The 16,335-nt window shown below is 32.6% G+C and overlaps 3 protein-coding genes and 3 non-coding genes across 8 annotated transcripts; all 6 read right to left on the bottom strand.

The window, feature by feature from the left end:
- Nucleotides 1-2,894: 2,894 nt before the first annotated feature.
- TRNAD-GUC (transfer RNA aspartic acid (anticodon GUC)) lies at nt 2,895-2,966 on the bottom strand. Its single transcript has one exon. It is a non-coding gene; the product is annotated as a tRNA-Asp (tRNA).
- Nucleotides 2,967-3,342: 376 nt separating this feature from the next.
- TRNAD-GUC (transfer RNA aspartic acid (anticodon GUC)) lies at nt 3,343-3,414 on the bottom strand. Its single transcript has one exon. It is a non-coding gene; the product is annotated as a tRNA-Asp (tRNA).
- Nucleotides 3,415-4,193: 779 nt separating this feature from the next.
- On the bottom strand, nt 4,194-5,542 carry LOC108459883 (uncharacterized). Of its 2 annotated transcripts, none has more exons than XM_017759282.2 (3): nt 5,411-5,542; nt 4,681-4,934; nt 4,194-4,598 (listed from the first exon to the last, which is right to left on the bottom strand). In XM_017759282.2, the coding sequence occupies exons 1-3, from the start codon at nt 5,465-5,467 to the stop codon at nt 4,334-4,336; spliced, it is 576 nt and encodes a 191-aa protein (XP_017614771.1). In that variant the 5' UTR covers nt 5,468-5,542; the 3' UTR covers nt 4,194-4,333. The 2 variants fall into 2 exon arrangements, with proteins under 2 accessions (XP_017614771.1, XP_017614772.1); XM_017759283.2 differs by having other exon boundaries at nt 4,681-4,944.
- A 1,161-nt stretch (nt 5,543-6,703) lies between these two features.
- Nucleotides 6,704-6,775, bottom strand: TRNAD-GUC (transfer RNA aspartic acid (anticodon GUC)). The gene has a single exon. It is a non-coding gene; the product is annotated as a tRNA-Asp (tRNA).
- A 381-nt stretch (nt 6,776-7,156) lies between these two features.
- Nucleotides 7,157-11,515, bottom strand: LOC108460947 (probable galacturonosyltransferase 10). Its single transcript, XM_017760666.2, has 2 exons — nt 11,000-11,515; nt 7,157-9,094 (listed from the first exon to the last, which is right to left on the bottom strand). The coding sequence occupies exons 1-2, from the start codon at nt 11,147-11,149 to the stop codon at nt 7,643-7,645; spliced, it is 1,602 nt and encodes a 533-aa protein (XP_017616155.1). The 5' UTR covers nt 11,150-11,515; the 3' UTR covers nt 7,157-7,642.
- Nucleotides 11,516-12,363: 848 nt separating this feature from the next.
- LOC108460019 (protein TIC 20-IV, chloroplastic-like) lies at nt 12,364-14,210 on the bottom strand. Of its 2 annotated transcripts, XM_017759403.2 has the most exons (3): nt 13,927-14,210; nt 13,381-13,511; nt 12,364-13,296 (listed from the first exon to the last, which is right to left on the bottom strand). In XM_017759403.2, exons 1-3 carry the CDS (start codon nt 13,992-13,994, stop codon nt 12,638-12,640), a joined length of 858 nt encoding a protein of 285 aa, XP_017614892.1. In that variant the 5' UTR covers nt 13,995-14,210; the 3' UTR covers nt 12,364-12,637. The 2 variants fall into 2 exon arrangements, with proteins under 2 accessions (XP_017614892.1, XP_052882486.1); XM_053026526.1 differs by having other exon boundaries at nt 12,364-13,511.
- Between the last annotated feature and the right edge of the window lie 2,125 nt (nt 14,211-16,335).

The raw sequence follows: 16,335 nt of genomic DNA on the forward strand, positions 1-16,335 counted from the left end.
GATACGGTGAGCTATGAACTAGGCCTGGACTGCCATATGTTATATGCTTAATGATTTTATTCTTTATAGCTCTTCTTTTCTTTCCTTGAGAATTTAATTATCTTATGCTCTTTCTAAAGCAAAGCATTCATCTTCAAAGAAAATTCCGTTTAACTTCACAGAAATTCCTAAGCCTAATTTGAATGTTAACTTTTTTTTTTAAAGGATAATTTTCTTTTTCATCAAAAATCGGTTTGAACATACCATATCTTTGTCAAGCTCGGTGGAATGGTATTCTAACATCAGAATTTATTTTCTTCATTTTCTTAAATAGTAAGAGATGTTTTAGCGTCTCGGGATTGATTTAGTTGGTATCGTTATTATTGTAGCAATTAAAAAAGCATTGGTTCAAACATATTTAAGTGCGGGTTTTTTTTTCTAATTTAAGGGTTGAAAAAGTATTATGTTTAGAAGTATCATCTAAAATTAGGACCAAATAAAAAAATCAAAATTGATTAAAACTATGGTATTTAGTTTGAATTTTTATTGTGTTCAATTTGATTCGGTTTAAATATTTCTAAAACGAATTTAATTAAATTTGATTTTAAATTATAAATAAAAAAAGAATATTCTATGCCTAAGAATATTGGCGAAATATAGACTTAAAATTTTTCTAAGTACTCTCATATTTACATATGATTAACCCAAGTCTATTTTAAGCCTATCCATATTATTTTTTTAGAAAAATTATAGCATATATTTATATTATTTTAATTTAATATATTTTTATTTATTAAAATTTTGTATATAACTATCTTTAACATTTTTCCTTTTATCTATTTTTTAATATTTTCATTATAATAGTATTATATATTACTATAGATTTACTTTTTATGTCTTAAAATTACATAATATATAAAAATAACATAATATAAAATGTTACAAACTTCAAAAAATTGGATTGAGCCTGGATCATATTTTAAATAAGCTTAACATTTTTATCCAAACCCTCCCGAATTTCGAGTTAGCCTTCAACTCTAAGCAAAAAGTTCGACCTATAAACAGGTCTAATTTCATGACAAGTGCATGAAAAATGCAAAGCTTTTAGGTTTTTCTGAATCAAACTAAAAGTTTCGAGAATAATTTCTTTGAGTGATGCTTGTGCATATTTAGGGACTATAATTTTAAAGAATGGAGAATGATAATTCCTTCTATTGTTGCACATACAATCTCACTAGTGGATTAAAAGTTCTATAAAGTTGATGATACGATCCTACTAGCTGGCTTCCTTTGGGGCCCTATCTTCCCGACGAAGATTCTCATTTTCTAACATTTGGAGATCCTCTCCATAGGAAAAAGATGTGTTTATGCACATCTATGGGCCCTTTCAACACCAAAATTTTAAAACTTTTAGAATGCCTACTGAGGTCCTCTTCCTCATGCCTTTCTCTGTTGGGAGTATGGTGTCCTTTCTACAAATTCTTCAAGTTATCCCTTCCCCACGGCTTCCTTGATGGCGTCCTTTAAGCAAAGGCAATCAATAGTAGCATGGCCTATATCGTTATGCTATAAGCATTCTTCTGTAGATTTTTTCTTCCAATGGGTCAAATCGCATGGGTGGTGGAGCTCCCAATATTCCTTTATTCCCACTAAAACTTTCTCCTTGTGAGGTATTTACAGGGTTATAGTGGCGAAAAGAAGTGGGCAGTACTCCTTTTAAGTGTTTTGGTTGATGATAGTTGCAAGGCGCTCCAACATAACTTCAACTGTCTCCATGTGCAAAGCAGTGGTTTGAATTTTCTTCTAAGTAGGTGTTGCATTGTTGCCTCAAGGGGAACCCAACCGATTTTTTCATATCTTTAGGTGAGAACGGACTTTTGGAAGTTTACATATTGTACATATAAATAATTATATTTTTTTTATATATAAATTAATGTATTTATTTATTTAAATGTATACAATTGAATCTAAATTAAAATTTTATATATACATTTGAATCACAATTAAAATTTTATTTGTATAATTACACAAAATTACACATAATAATTTATAAATAAACATTTGGTCTCTCCACCTATAATTCACCTATTAAATATTTTTTTATAAATATATTTTTAATTGAAGTTTTTATTTCATCCACGTTATAAGCGTGGCATAATTTATATATATAAAAGGGTAAAATAAAGATTATACAAGGAATTTGAGATTAACTAGAAACTTGAACATGAGACTATTATCACTTATGAATGTGATGATTAGCCAACACTTGCCTTATGTTGTATTAAATAAGATAATTTGCGTGTTCCAATTGGATGGCAAGGGAAATAAAAAAGTAGAATATTATTTTTAAGTTTTTAAAACAAAATAAACTCTTATATGTTGAGTCAAATAATAAGAAATTTAATATATCTTAAATAAGGTATTGAGTTTGAGTTTTATAAAAAAAAAAAAAGAAAAAAAAAGAAAAAAACAATGTTAGAAGAGCTTTGTCTTCTTCTCAGAGTTTAATCTAGTTCTATCTTAAATTTAGTTAAAGGTTAATATGACTAAAAATATCAATGGAAACATTGTTCATCTCTTTGAAAGAATTTACTATCACGTCTTCATATGCTTTCTGCCCTGTACTGCTTATTTTTGGTGGTGTTGTACAAGGATTCTCTTGTTTCTTTGTTTATTTTGGATTAGATAAAAAATGATTTATTGAAAAAAAGGAGGTGTTTTTGCTGTAGATAAAACTGATATAAAACGGAGCAAAGTGCATAGGATGAGGCAAAAAAGGACGCAAAACGTCGTTGGATGGGAGCGAACCCTGGCCGCACCCGTGACAGGCGGGATTTCTCACCACCATACTACAACGACTTCGATATGGTAATTCCGAAATTATATTATTAGTTATAAACTACTTTAGATCAGATCGCCGTTGCCGGGGATCGAACCCGGGTCACCCGCGTGACAGGCGGGAATACTCACCGCTATACTACAACGACTTCGATGTCATAATTCCGAAATTACATTATTTGTTATAAATTATGTCAGAAAAAATAAATCAGAAGATAGATCACCGTTGCCGCGGATCGAACCCGGGTCACAAGCGTGACAGGCGGGAATACTCACCACTATACTACAACGACTTCGGTGTCTTAATTCCAAGATTATATTATTTGTTATAAACTACTTTAGAAGGTCAGAAAATACAAATCAGAGTATAGATCGCCGTTGCCGGAGATCGAAGCCGGGTCACCCACCTGACAGGCGGGAATACTCACCACTATACTACTACGACTTCGATGTCTGTATTCCGAAATTACATTATTTGTTATAAATTACTTTAGAAGGTCAGAAAAAATAAATCAGAGGATAGATCGCCGTTGCCGGGGATCGAACCCGGGTCACCCGCGTGACAGGCGGGAATACTCACCACTATACTACAACGACGTCGATGTCATAGTTCCAAAATTATATTATTTGTTATAAATTACTTTAGAAGGTCAGAAAATATAAGTCAGAGGATAGATCGCCGGTGCCGGGGATCGAACCCGGATCACCCGCGTGACAGGCGGGAAATACTCACTATACTACAACGGCTCCCATACCATAATTTCGACATTAGTATTTCTTATAAATTACTTTAGAAGGTCAGAAAACATAAATCAGAGGATAGATCGCAATTGCCGGGGATCGAGCCCGGGTCGCCTACGTGACAGGCGGAAATACTCACCACTATACTACAACAACTTGTAGTGTTCAAGTCTTGAAATATTTCAATTTAGAATGTTAAAAGTTCAAATCATGAATAATATCATACATTTGACAATGGACATATATATGTAACTTCTGAATTTATTAGGGTGGAAGATGAACTGAGTTTGAATGAATCTATAGGTTTAGGGTATCTATTTATTTTTTAATTTTATTGGGTTTATGTTCTTTAATAATTTTAAAATTGTGTTTGTATTTATTTATTTAAAAGTATGTACATTTGTATTAGTTGATTTAAATAAATAAATATGTTCACAAATAATGTTTATAAATCATAAAAAAATTAGGGTTAGTATTTAGTACACTGATCATGTACTTTTTTATTTCATAGACGACCTTAAAAATTTGATAAGTGTCTCTTTTTTTAAGTATTTATTTTTTAAACATTTTATTATACCATTGTAAGACATTTGTCAATTTCTTAACCCTGATTATAGGGTTTAAAAACTTCAGTATTAATATACCAAATAATTTCTCATTTATTAATATAAAATGGGGTAAATTACACCAACAGTCACTCAATTTTTTGGTACCTGACAAAATAGTTACTCAGGTTTCAATTCAGTTACTCAACTTTCGAAAAATAACAAAACAATCACCAATAACCCTTTTCCGTTACAGACGTAACATAGCTACTGTTTTCTGTTACAAACTTAATGGAGCTACCATTTTTCATCCTCCTATCACTGCTTTCCCATCCCTCTCCCTCTTCCCCACCACCATATGTATTGCTATTGGACTCAGTCTTGTTCGAGAACCAAGTGGCAATCCCAGCAGCTATGGCCTCGGTACCTAGCTCTCTGTGGTTCAAAGTTCCTTCTGCCATCGTAACATTGGCAACAGCTTCAACTGGAGTTCCTCTGTATCAATACTTTCAACATCAGGGGAACAATATTGAAGTGAAAATTAATGAACATTAATATGGATTTTCATTTCACCCACCGGCGGTTTTCAAGACTCAGAGTAAACTGTCGACAACCGTTTTCAACATTGCAACCCTTTGTCGGGTCATTAACAGGTGGAGAGTGTGTCGAAAGAGCATTATTGCTCCTCTCAAATGTTCCATACTGTAATGTTGGGGTTTTGGCAGCCCCTTGTACTGGTTGAATCATCAGCAACAAGCAGGGCAAGGCAAAAGCCAGTATTGCTTTGGTGAATTTGTCACCCTTCAATTTTTTGGGCAAAGCAAGTCCAGACTGCAAAAATCTAGAAATAAATAAAGTAAACACCAAAGTCGGACGAAATCTGGGAAGGCGCAAGTGATGACGAGGGTGATTTCAGACTTCTTTAAGTTGAGCCTCGTCATCAACGTCAGATTTCTCAACATGTTTATGGGAAAACAAATGAAGGAAAAAAAAAAAAAAAAGGGTTCCTAGATATGAAACAGAGTGATAATAGATTTTTTTTTTTCTGTTCAGGCAAGGCCATACCCAAAGGAAGGAAGAAAGGCCCTAAAATAACAAGTGAAAAGGTAACAGAAGCTCCATCATACAAAAACACAGAAAATTAAACCCCAAAACAAGGGCTTCAGCCATTGACTCATTCACCTAATACGCTGATTAAACCTAGCGAATGCCAATGGAACAGTAAACCTCTCATAGCCTCAAAAAACAGAGATAGGGATAACCCAGGCCTCAAACAAAAGGGATTGAGAAGAGATGTTAATAATTACCTTATGAAGTTGAGAGAGGGTGTTGCTCTTAATGGCATTGAATTTGAATATCAACATCTTCAAAGTAACTCTATTAAGGGCTCTGAAAGTAAAAGATAAGAATATGAAGGGAAGATTTAACAATGGTGGGGAAGAGGGAGAGGGATGGGAGAGCAATGATAGGGGATGGAAAATGACAGTTCCATTAAGTTTGTTACAGAAAACGTAGCTTGTTACGTCTGTAACGGAAAAGGGTTAGTGGTAACTATTTTGTTATTTTTTGAAAGTTAAGTGACTGAATTGAAACTTGAGTGACTGTTTTGTCAGCCACCCCAAAATTGAGTAATTGTTAGTGTAATTTACCCTATATAATAATCAAACATTAAACGCATTCTAAAATAAATTTGTTTATAAACATAAATAAACTAAATAATTTTGTTCATCTTGACTTCATTTAATAAATGAACCTTAAAAATCATCTTTTGAAAAAGTAATAAATATCATTAAAATGGCATTTTATCTTTTATTATTTTATATGAAGTTTTAAATAAAAAATTAAAAATCATTACTTAAAAAATAAAACAAATAATTTATACACGAGCACTTTACCATTTCACTTATGATTTATTTTTCAATAATTTTTACGTAAAATTTTCTTTGTTCACATTATAAGTGTCATATAATCTAATTATATATAAAAGGGTAAAATAGAAATTATACAAGGGAAGTTAGTGTTAACCAGATTTTGAAGATACGTCGATTACTACTTTAATACTACTTTATGCGTATTAAATATGATAATTTATGTACTCATATTATATTAGATAAACTGGATAGTCGATTATATCTTAGTTTGATTGGTATAGATATTGATGTTAATATAAGAGGACATAGGATTGAATTAAATGATAAAAATTTGATATCTACCATTGAGTTTGAATTTTATGAGTAAAAAAGAAACAATGTTAAAAAAGCTTTGACTTCTATTAAAATTCTAAATGGATTGTATTGTAAATCAGAGCTCAATACAAGTACCGGATGTGAATGGAAAGCGACATTGTTCATCGCTTTGTATGCTGATTTGGAGTTTTTGAAAGAATGTGTTTTGAGTACGCTTTCTGCCCTGTACTGCTTATTTATGCTAATCTGCCATATCCTATTTTGTGGTGGTGGTGTTGTACAAGGATTCTCTTGTTTCTTTGTTCATTTTTGGATTAGATAAAAATGATTCATTCAAGCTAAATCTGACATAAAGCAGAGCAAAGTGCATAAAATGGCGAGAAAGGAAAATAAAAAAAATGTATAAAACAGGCTCGCCGTTGCCGGGGATCGAACCCGGGTCACCCGCGTGACAGGCGGGAATACTTACCACTATACTACAACGACTTTGATGTTAGGAATACAAAATTTTATTAGTTAACATAAGGTCATAAGGCTGCGACCGGAAATTAAAGTCAGTAAATGAATAAATTTTGAGTAAATAAATCTCTGTTCATATATTTTAAATTTGTTTGTATTCAATTTATGTTTGTTAATAATTTTCAAATCTATGTATATTTGAGTCTATTGATTTAAGTTAAACAAACATTTTCACAAATAATATTTATGAAAAAATGCAAAAAATAATAAATAAACATATATCTTAATTTTCAAATATAAATATAAATAATATAAGCACACAAACAATAAAAAAATATTAATAAAATAAACAAATCTCAAAGTGAACATAAACAAGTTTGTTCATGAACATAAATGAATTAAACAATCTTTGTTCATGTTCAATTCGTTCAATAAACGAACCTTAAAATTTTATTCATGAAAAAAACTCAACTGTTCACGTAAGAAAATAAACCTTAACCAAAAGAATCCATTCCTCCCAAGTAAAATGCAGTAATAATGATAATAACAAACAAAAGCCATCCTATAGATCAAACTGATATCAACATTACACTGGATGCATTAGATCAGAGGTCTCACAAATGGAAAAGAAAGGTTGATTTAATGCGGATTACGACTGTATAAGTTTACAGCTTGACCTAAATGATAGTATATCAAAATTGTTTAAATAATTTTTTATATGAATGAAGAGTCTATACTAAAAACAAACTACTAAAGTTGGGATGAATTATAAATACCATGTTACAACCAGCAGCGGCAGCCATGCTTGACTTCTTTAAAATTATACAAGCATTACTTAACCTTCAAGCTTCTAATATGGTGTGGAAAGACTACAGATTCCCGTTGGCGGTTGTATCAATGAAAATTGCATTGTTGCAAGAGAGGGTGAGAGTAATCGACGTATTTCTCCCACAGTGGCTTGTATTTCTCTATCCCGATTTTCAACCACGGCTTTGAATTCCCATTGAAGTGTAGAACAGCTCCTTTCTCTATTAACTGGGAATCAACATTTGTATAGCCTAGCCCCAGTACATGCCATGAGGGATCCAATGCCTCTGTTAATCCATAGAATGTCAGCAGTCCAGGTGGCAGTGTCCCAAGTTTCCACAATGTCCGGTCCACATTCCGTTCTTGCCAATAGTGATAGATGCCAGTCACGTTCCTCTTCCTCCATGCGACTAAATCGAAAACATTCATCCCAAATGCCCACCCACATGCATCAGGGTCAAAATGTGATCTTATAAGAGGGTGAGAGTAATTTAGGTACTTGTGATATCGGTGAAATGTCTCCATGCATGTCTCAACCGCTCCATTAACATTTCCATTCAAATCAATGGAGAATAGACCAGACAGATCCTTCTGAACCACGATGTCATCATCAAGAAATACCACCTTCTTTAATGCAGGATAAACTTCAGGGATATAAAACCTCAAATGATTAAGCATCGACAGGTACTTGGGATTTCTGAACTTGATTGGGGTCCGGCCATCATCATTATGGCCAGAAAAATAGTAACTCTGAGTCTCGGAATCTTGCAGCTGCTTAAGAACCGGAACATAAGAAGCATTCAACCACTTGAAGTCCTCAAATTTCTGAACCTCAACAGCCACTCCCCGAAAACTGTTCACGGTGAACCAAGCCTTCATCGCAGCATAGTTTATTTCATCAGTTACAAGATGAAAGACAATCTTATCTGGATTTTTGGAATTTAAAGCTGTCGAGTTAACCACGACGGAACTTGCAAGGATGTTATCAGAGAAGATACAGAAATGATACATACTGTTGTCTTTAAGTTTCGCATCCATTTGCTTTCTTTCCCTGTGTTTCTTCTGTAAATTAGGGTTTCCAAACCATTCAGTTGTCAACCTAACACCAAGACAATATAGACTTTTGGGGACTTCTTCAGCAGCTATTTGTCCGTACTTTGAGCTTTTCTCATTCGCTGAACTCATCTGTTCTTCAAGAGTTTGGATTTTAGCTCTCAATCTCATGAGCATTGTAGCACTGTCATAATGGAGCTGCTGAGCTTGGTAGAGCAAAAGTGCCATATCACGAATTGCGGTCTCTGATTCTCCAACTGTCAATGGAGTTCGCCTAGTTGCAGCATTTGACAGAAGAGCCTGTGAGTTACGGATTTGAGCACTTAGTTCCCAAGCAAATTGGAGATTGTTGCTTTCTTTTGCTATCACAACAAACGCCTTTGCAAGAGAAATTTGATCAGTAAGTTGTCTGGTGACAGAGTTGGAGCTCAACATTTCATCAGTGACGGTTACGCCTTCCATAATTCTGTCACGCCGATAAGGTTTCTGCAAATATGCAACACAAACACATAATTTGAGAATTTAACATAGATAAAAGTTTTACTCATAATAAGCCATATAACTATGAATGGAAGTAGTAGTGCCACTAGAGAACAGAAGCATCCTAACAATCTTATCTAGTCTTAAGATTTGAGACAATAAATGTCCGTTCAGAATGTTAGACAAAGTACTCCAACCATTCCGTGGTTTAAAAACCATTTTCTTAATTTCTTCTGGTAAGTTTTAAGTATCAACACATGTGCAGAAAAGAAAAGAACAGATACCATTGAACAAGAAGAGCTTATATTTACTAGGTGGCAACAAGAAGAAGAAGAGATAGAACAAACAAATGATTTTGATGTTTTCCACTAAAAAATCAAAGGAATTACCAAATGCAATGCAAAGCTGAGATCCCTTGAAACATCAGTTTACAACAGTAGACAAAGGTGCAAGAGCACCTTGGATACTAGGTGCTTATGGTATAATCCATCTATGATTCAGAATTTATCAGCTGAAATTGAGTTTAACAATAGCAGATAAACGAAACATGGTTTATATAGGTCCATCACTTGGAAGGGAGTTGGCAAGAGCATAAATATTATTATAAATAAAAAATTTTAGCATCATTATGCACCTTGACATATCCAGCATTAAACTATCTCATCTAGAATGGCCTATCCTCAAAAACATTGTCATTGCATGATAAGCAGTAACACTTACTTTTCTACGGGATCAAAACTACCTTTAAATTGTTGCTTTAAATCAACATGGATTCCAGAGTTTTACTTCCATAAAAAACCATACTTCTTGAAAGTAAATACATTCCAAGGCTCATAAGCATTTCCTCTCTACTTCTATATCCCGATGGCCTATCCCACAAAGCAAATGGTACCATGGCAGAAAGCATAGCATTGCTTTTGGTTATCCAACTTTTCTCCTTCTCTAATTAAAGATCAATTCATTCCCCTAAAAGTAACGATGTACAGTTCTTAAACACCTCTTACTATCCTATGGCTTCAAAAGATACATAAAGCCATTAATGTTCAAGGGGACTAAAGAATAATACTTTTTTGCTACAGAAGTACGATCTTAATATGTTGACTTAGCCGCTATAGAAATGATTTACCGCATATAATTAACATGTATGAAACAAGCCATACATCACCGCAGAGATGAGGTGATAAAAATCTCCAAGCTATTGTTGAAAAGAAAATGATATCTGACCATCACTCATTCACTGCTCAAGGCATATTTCCAAGAACAAATAAGCATATATCACCACATCATAAGATCAACCCTACAATACATATCAACTTCTTTTGAGTCCGAAGTTGTCTTCCAACTTCCTTACAGACTCGATTACTCAGTCCTTACAGAGGGACCAAAGTTGCAGCAAACTTTCTTCGATTCAGGTTTGCACTTCCTAGAGTTTGTCTTAAACAGTTCAAAATGATCTGTTATAGCAAATAAATGACAATTGGCATGCCAAACAAACCGTTTTTTTTTTTTTTCCTTTTTGGCTAGAACTAACATCAGCATTATCAAAACCATTTTAGATATCAAAGAAAACGACATTTTAGCTTAAACAAAATCCCAAACAAAGAACAAACTAATAACAAAACTCTTTCAGACAAAAAATGTCCCAACAAAACAGAACTATACATCAAACAGTTAGTATATAAATCTCTGAAAGTTGAGACATACCCCAGATCTTAGAAGCAAACAACAAAAACAGATCAAGCAAATTCATTTCCTAAATTCACCTCAATCAATTAATTTAGCCATAATCCAAAGTAGAAATTTGTTCAAATATGTCCAGAAATTACAAGAAAAAGAAAAACAGATGAGAAATTTTCGATCTTGATATGTAGTGAAAAGAAATGAAAGAAAGAAAAGGAAGGGTAGATTTACCCTAGAAATAGTGGGTTTTGATTCAGTCTGACCCCCTCTGCTCAAAACCACGATGAGAACCAAAACCAAAATCCCGCACACTGTCCACCACACCACATTGGGAAATCTCTTCCTCACTGGTCTCCTAAAATCTAGTCCTCTCCGCCTCATCTTTCAAAACCTCCACAGCTCCCGTATGGTTCTCCTGGGACAATTAACACTAGTTCCCCTACAAATTAGCTTTAGATCTAACTAAGGTTAACGGATCGTATTAACTAAAAGAAATTAACAAATAAAAATAGGAAATGAAAGGGAAAGGGGAAGAGCTGTGGGTTTTTCCTTTTACGTGGATTTAAGTGAAGCGAAGAGTTCCCTTTTTGTTGTTGTTGGGCAGTGAAGGATGGGATCGTATTTAGCAATTGGTGGTGGTGGTGGTGTTGATGTTAAAAGACTTTTTTTTGTGTTGTGTCGTGTAATAAAGTGAATGCCATTGCTAAATTTGGGCATTAGTGCTCTCTCAATCTGATTTATTTGATTGTTTTACATACATTTCTTAAAAAATTGGTAGACTTGCACTAAATGCATAAAAAAGGATGATTATTTCTATGGTTATTAATTAAGAAACTATGGATTTTTTAACAAAAGTAGAAATAAAAGTTTTAAAAATATATAGTTATATGTTTTCGTTTTAAAATGAATAGTGATAAGTTGTTATTATCGCTTTTAATAATTATAAAACTTTTATTTATAATGAGAAATGGTTCTCTTGATAGGTTGAGAATCATAAGAGATATTTCGTTAAAAGTAAAAAAGAAATTAGTAAATAGGATAATTGTCTTGTGCTTTTTATTATCTTCAAAAAGATATTTAAAGGAGACGTTCATAGGTTATATGTCTTTTCATAAAAGAGATGAATTTAGCTGAAAGAAGAAAGAAAGGTAGTAATTAAGATAATTATTTGGTTCTCTTAATTGTCTTCATAATGATATTTAAAATAAATTCATTAGTTATATATCTTTCCGTAAAAGAGATGAAGTTGGCCGAGAGAAGAAAAGAAATTGATAATTAGGATAATTGTTTTGTTATCTATGCTCATAAGATGATGAAATAAAAAAAACTTAAAAAAGGGTGTTATTCAAAAACATAAAGGACATGGGTAGGTTCCAAAATCCAAATGCAATAAAACTAGTGGTCAGGCAATGTTGAATTAGGGAACAAGCCAAGGCCCACCCCTCAATAATGCTTTGCAATCATTCAATGATGATATGCATATCACCTATTCTTTCATGTTTATCAACAGTTTATTATCACCTATATGGATAATTATTATTCAATTATCAGTATAAAAAGAAAAATACAAGCAATTTTAAAAATAACATTAAAAATTTTTCTTTGCTGATTGAGTCTTAACTCAATTAGCATAGACAATATTACTAATACAAAAAAACGTAAGTTTAAGTTTACAAAAATGCATTATACTCCTATTTTTTAGTTCCTCTCCGAAAATTTATTTTGATGCAACATTTTAACAAAAAAATAGAAATAATAGTATAGAATCAAATCCCCTATATTTTAATCTTCTTAAGAACTCTACAACTCCTCAAATAGGCCCTAAGCAATTGCTTTTGTCCTTTGAAAACCAACTCCATTAAAGATCTCCTAGGATGGTCTCTGAAAACCTCCTACATTGAACCGAGTATGTATATATGCAGCATTACTTATAACAGGGATGTGAGCATACTTGCCAGCAAGAGCACACCTAACACATTCCAACAACACGAAGATGTAGCCGATTCCAATGCCGGCCCAAAAGTGCATCACGAAATTGCCGTTAAAGAGTGTGAGCGGGAGAAAGTTGCCCGTATACCATATTAACTTGAAAGCGGTTTCCAGTAACATGCCCATCATGAGATGGATCCTAATGTAGCGAGACAAAGCTTTGTTCTTCACAATTCCAGCATATCCAAAGTAGCAATATATCCTTGAGAACCATGGAGGTAATCTGTTTATGGCTCCCGGGACGAAATAAATCAAGTTTCCGAACATTTCGTAATGTTCTAGGAAGGGATGAAGAAAATATCCGGCATCGGAAATATGCAAAGCTAGTAGATATGGACCGCAGGCTAAAGTCCTCAGCCACCATTCAGGCTTCTCGGTTTTTTCAGGGTTGCGAATTTTGGATATGTCATCCTTACATGCTCTTGGAAAAGAGGGAGATCTCGACCGTCGAGGTAAAACATTCGTTTTACGCCACAAGTCATCGTCATCTTCGCCTAAAAATGGTGATGATAAGGCCGAAAGTGCCTGACACCGTGGGCCTGCGAACGGACTATGAACTATCAAAATATACATAATTTGGACTATAAATCTCATATATTCTAAGGCAATACAAAATAGAGTACCTGTAGAAGACAAGAAACCCTGTGAACCACAGTTGCTTGACAACATAGGATTCGCCTGCAAACTTGAGCTTAATGCAACAACCGAGGACTTATATCTCGGGTTGTGTCGTTTTGAAATAGAAACTTTAGGCCTGGTGAGTACAAACATGTTATCAAGCAGGACCAGAAGCATACAAGAAACAAGCATGTATGAATGCCCTGACCAATTAAACAACCAAAGGGTTTCCAACAAATTTAGCAGTAAATTCCCATTAACAAGAATATAGCAAACTAAAAGTTTCACATTTAACTATGGAACATATTCATTCAAATGCCTAAATCACAAAAATGAAAGATAAAAAGAGCCAAGAAGAAACAAAAGGCATAACCTAAGATGGACGAAAACCTTAAAAAGTCTAAACCCGAACCAAACATATACACCATATTGTAAAAATCACCAAAATTTTTTATCAACTTAAAATTCAGAAACTTCACAGAATCACAGCCCATTAATTAAAAAAAAAGACCCAGTAAATTAAATTTGAATGAAGATGAAAAAGAGTTTACCAACGAGGGGGGACAGGGGCGAGTTTGGGGTAGCTTGGGGCAGAGAGAGTAGCTGTTGGAGGAGCCATTTTTTGGACTGCAAAGGAAAAAAAGAGAAGTTGCCGAAGTTTCAGAGCCCTGTCGTTGTTGCTGAGTGAGAAAAAAGATGACCGTTTTCTGTTTGTTCTAGAATCTGTATCTGTTATTGACTTTCCTTTTTATGTTAGTCTTTTCTTAAATTTTATTTGTTCAAGATAAATATATCTCATCAATATTTTTAGGGATTGGTAAAGTTCTTGTTCTCGCTCTCCTTCTAGAGAACAATTCTCGCGAATTTATAAAGTATGGTTTGCTAATCTGTTGATAATTAGATCATATTTTTTTTAGGTTTAACATATACCCTTAAACATATAAAACAATTTATACACAAACGACATGTCAATATTTAATTAATTTTAAAATTTTTAAAAATATTTAATATTTTAAAATTAAAATAATTAAAAATTATAAAATTATAAAAATTAATATGTTTTAATTTTTAAAATTAATTAAATATTAGCATGATAGTAATCCATGTGTATGTCACATCAATAAAGTTAACAAACATTAACTTTTCTATCAATTGTAGGATTATTTGACAAAAAACACAAGTTTAATGACCAAAAGAGAAAAAAATAAAAAATAACTAAAATGACTTTTGTTTTTTGTGAAGTTAGAGGGCCAAAAAATTAATCATGCCAATTTAAACATACTTTGATTGAAATAGTCATACAGATGAGTGTAGAATAGGATCATAAATTTATCCAAGTCATGGATTTGACATAGGGCTCTAGATGATAAAAAAAAAAATAGATTTTGTCACAACATGAAACGTAAATAAATTCAAGTCAAAACCAAAAATTTACAAAATAAAGGATGCAACTAAAATATATAATTAAATAAATCAAATAATTGAATAATTAAACAAAAAGAATTCACAACCCCCTTCAAAAAGCTCTAATTTCTCCTATCAAATAATAAATATTCCTTTTTAGGTGGTCTGCGAGTTGCTGCTCAATCGATTAGTTATGAAATACCATTAACTCTATGTGTTTTATCAATATCTCTACGTGCCACTCGTTGAAATAGAAACTTTTATTTTACTTATTCCTTTCGTTTTAGAAAATAAGTTGAGTTGATAAACTAAATTAGATAGTTATATATGAGTGAAAGAAAGCAAGTTGTAAATTCGCAGTAAATTAATCAAAAAAATAAAATCTCATTCCCTATGTACAAGAGTTAAGTGGAAGAAAATGTAAGCGGAAGAAGTCTTTACCCCAAGACGGGTTGTGTAACGGCCCGTTTTAAGTCAAATCGGAACAGTATTTTCAGAATCACAAATTCGAGGTCAAAATATTTATTTTATTATTAAATTAAGGTCTACATCTTGATAATATGATTGTGTGAAAGTTTCGTTCAAAAATTTTATTGTTTAAGTGGTCAATTTGATAAAATGGACTAAATCGCGTAAAGTGAAAAACTTGTGTTCTATTAGCTAAAAGTGTCTAATAGCTATGGAACCTTAAAGTGGAAGTCCTTATGTTGTAATTAGACCATTAATAGTATGAGTGGACGAAGATGGACTTCTTTTTAATAGTTTTAAAGATTAATGAATAAGGTTAAATAGGTAATTTGGTTAATTAAGGTAAAATAAATAAAATCAAAACCATATTTTATTAGTTATCATCTTCTCTAGTCGAAAATTAGAAGGGAGAACACCATTTTAGGCCTTTAAGCATTCAACACCTTCATTAGCTCAATTGCAAGTCCGTTTTTGTCTCGTTTTTAATGTTTTCTATGTTTTTGAGATCGCTGCAGCTAGGTCTACCTAGCACAGGGACTATTTTGCACTTTTAAAGATTTAGGATGTTGCCATTTATAAATCTATGAGTTTTGATATTTGATGATAGATTATGAATATTTGATGATAGTTATACAAGTTTTGTTAAGTGAGTTTTAGTGAAAATGCAAATTAGGGATTAAATTGTGAAATGTGGAAAATTTTTGGTTAAAATGTGAAATAAATGAAAAATATGGGCTGATATGTGTACTAATAAAATTCGGCTAGCATGGGTTGGTATTAAATTGTATGAATTTGTGATTTTATGAAATAAAGACTAAAATGTAAATGTGGTGAAATACTTGGGGAAAAAGTGTAAATGTACTTTAAAGAGTGTTTTGGATTAAATTGAATAGAAAGATTATTAAACAAGCTAAATTTGATAACATATAGATCAAGAAAAGAGAAATTCGGATCTAGATCGAGGTAAAAACAAAGTACTCGACTAATCGACCTATTTCATCATTTTTGTGAAACGAGATAAGTTCATATGTAATAAGTTTTGATATAAACGTATTTTAAATGCTTTGATATTGTATAAACTATGAATA

The sequence above is a fragment of the Gossypium arboreum genome, chromosome 4 (assembly GCF_025698485.1).
Source record: "Gossypium arboreum isolate Shixiya-1 chromosome 4, ASM2569848v2, whole genome shotgun sequence".
Classification (NCBI taxonomy): Eukaryota; Viridiplantae; Streptophyta; class Magnoliopsida; order Malvales; family Malvaceae; genus Gossypium; species Gossypium arboreum.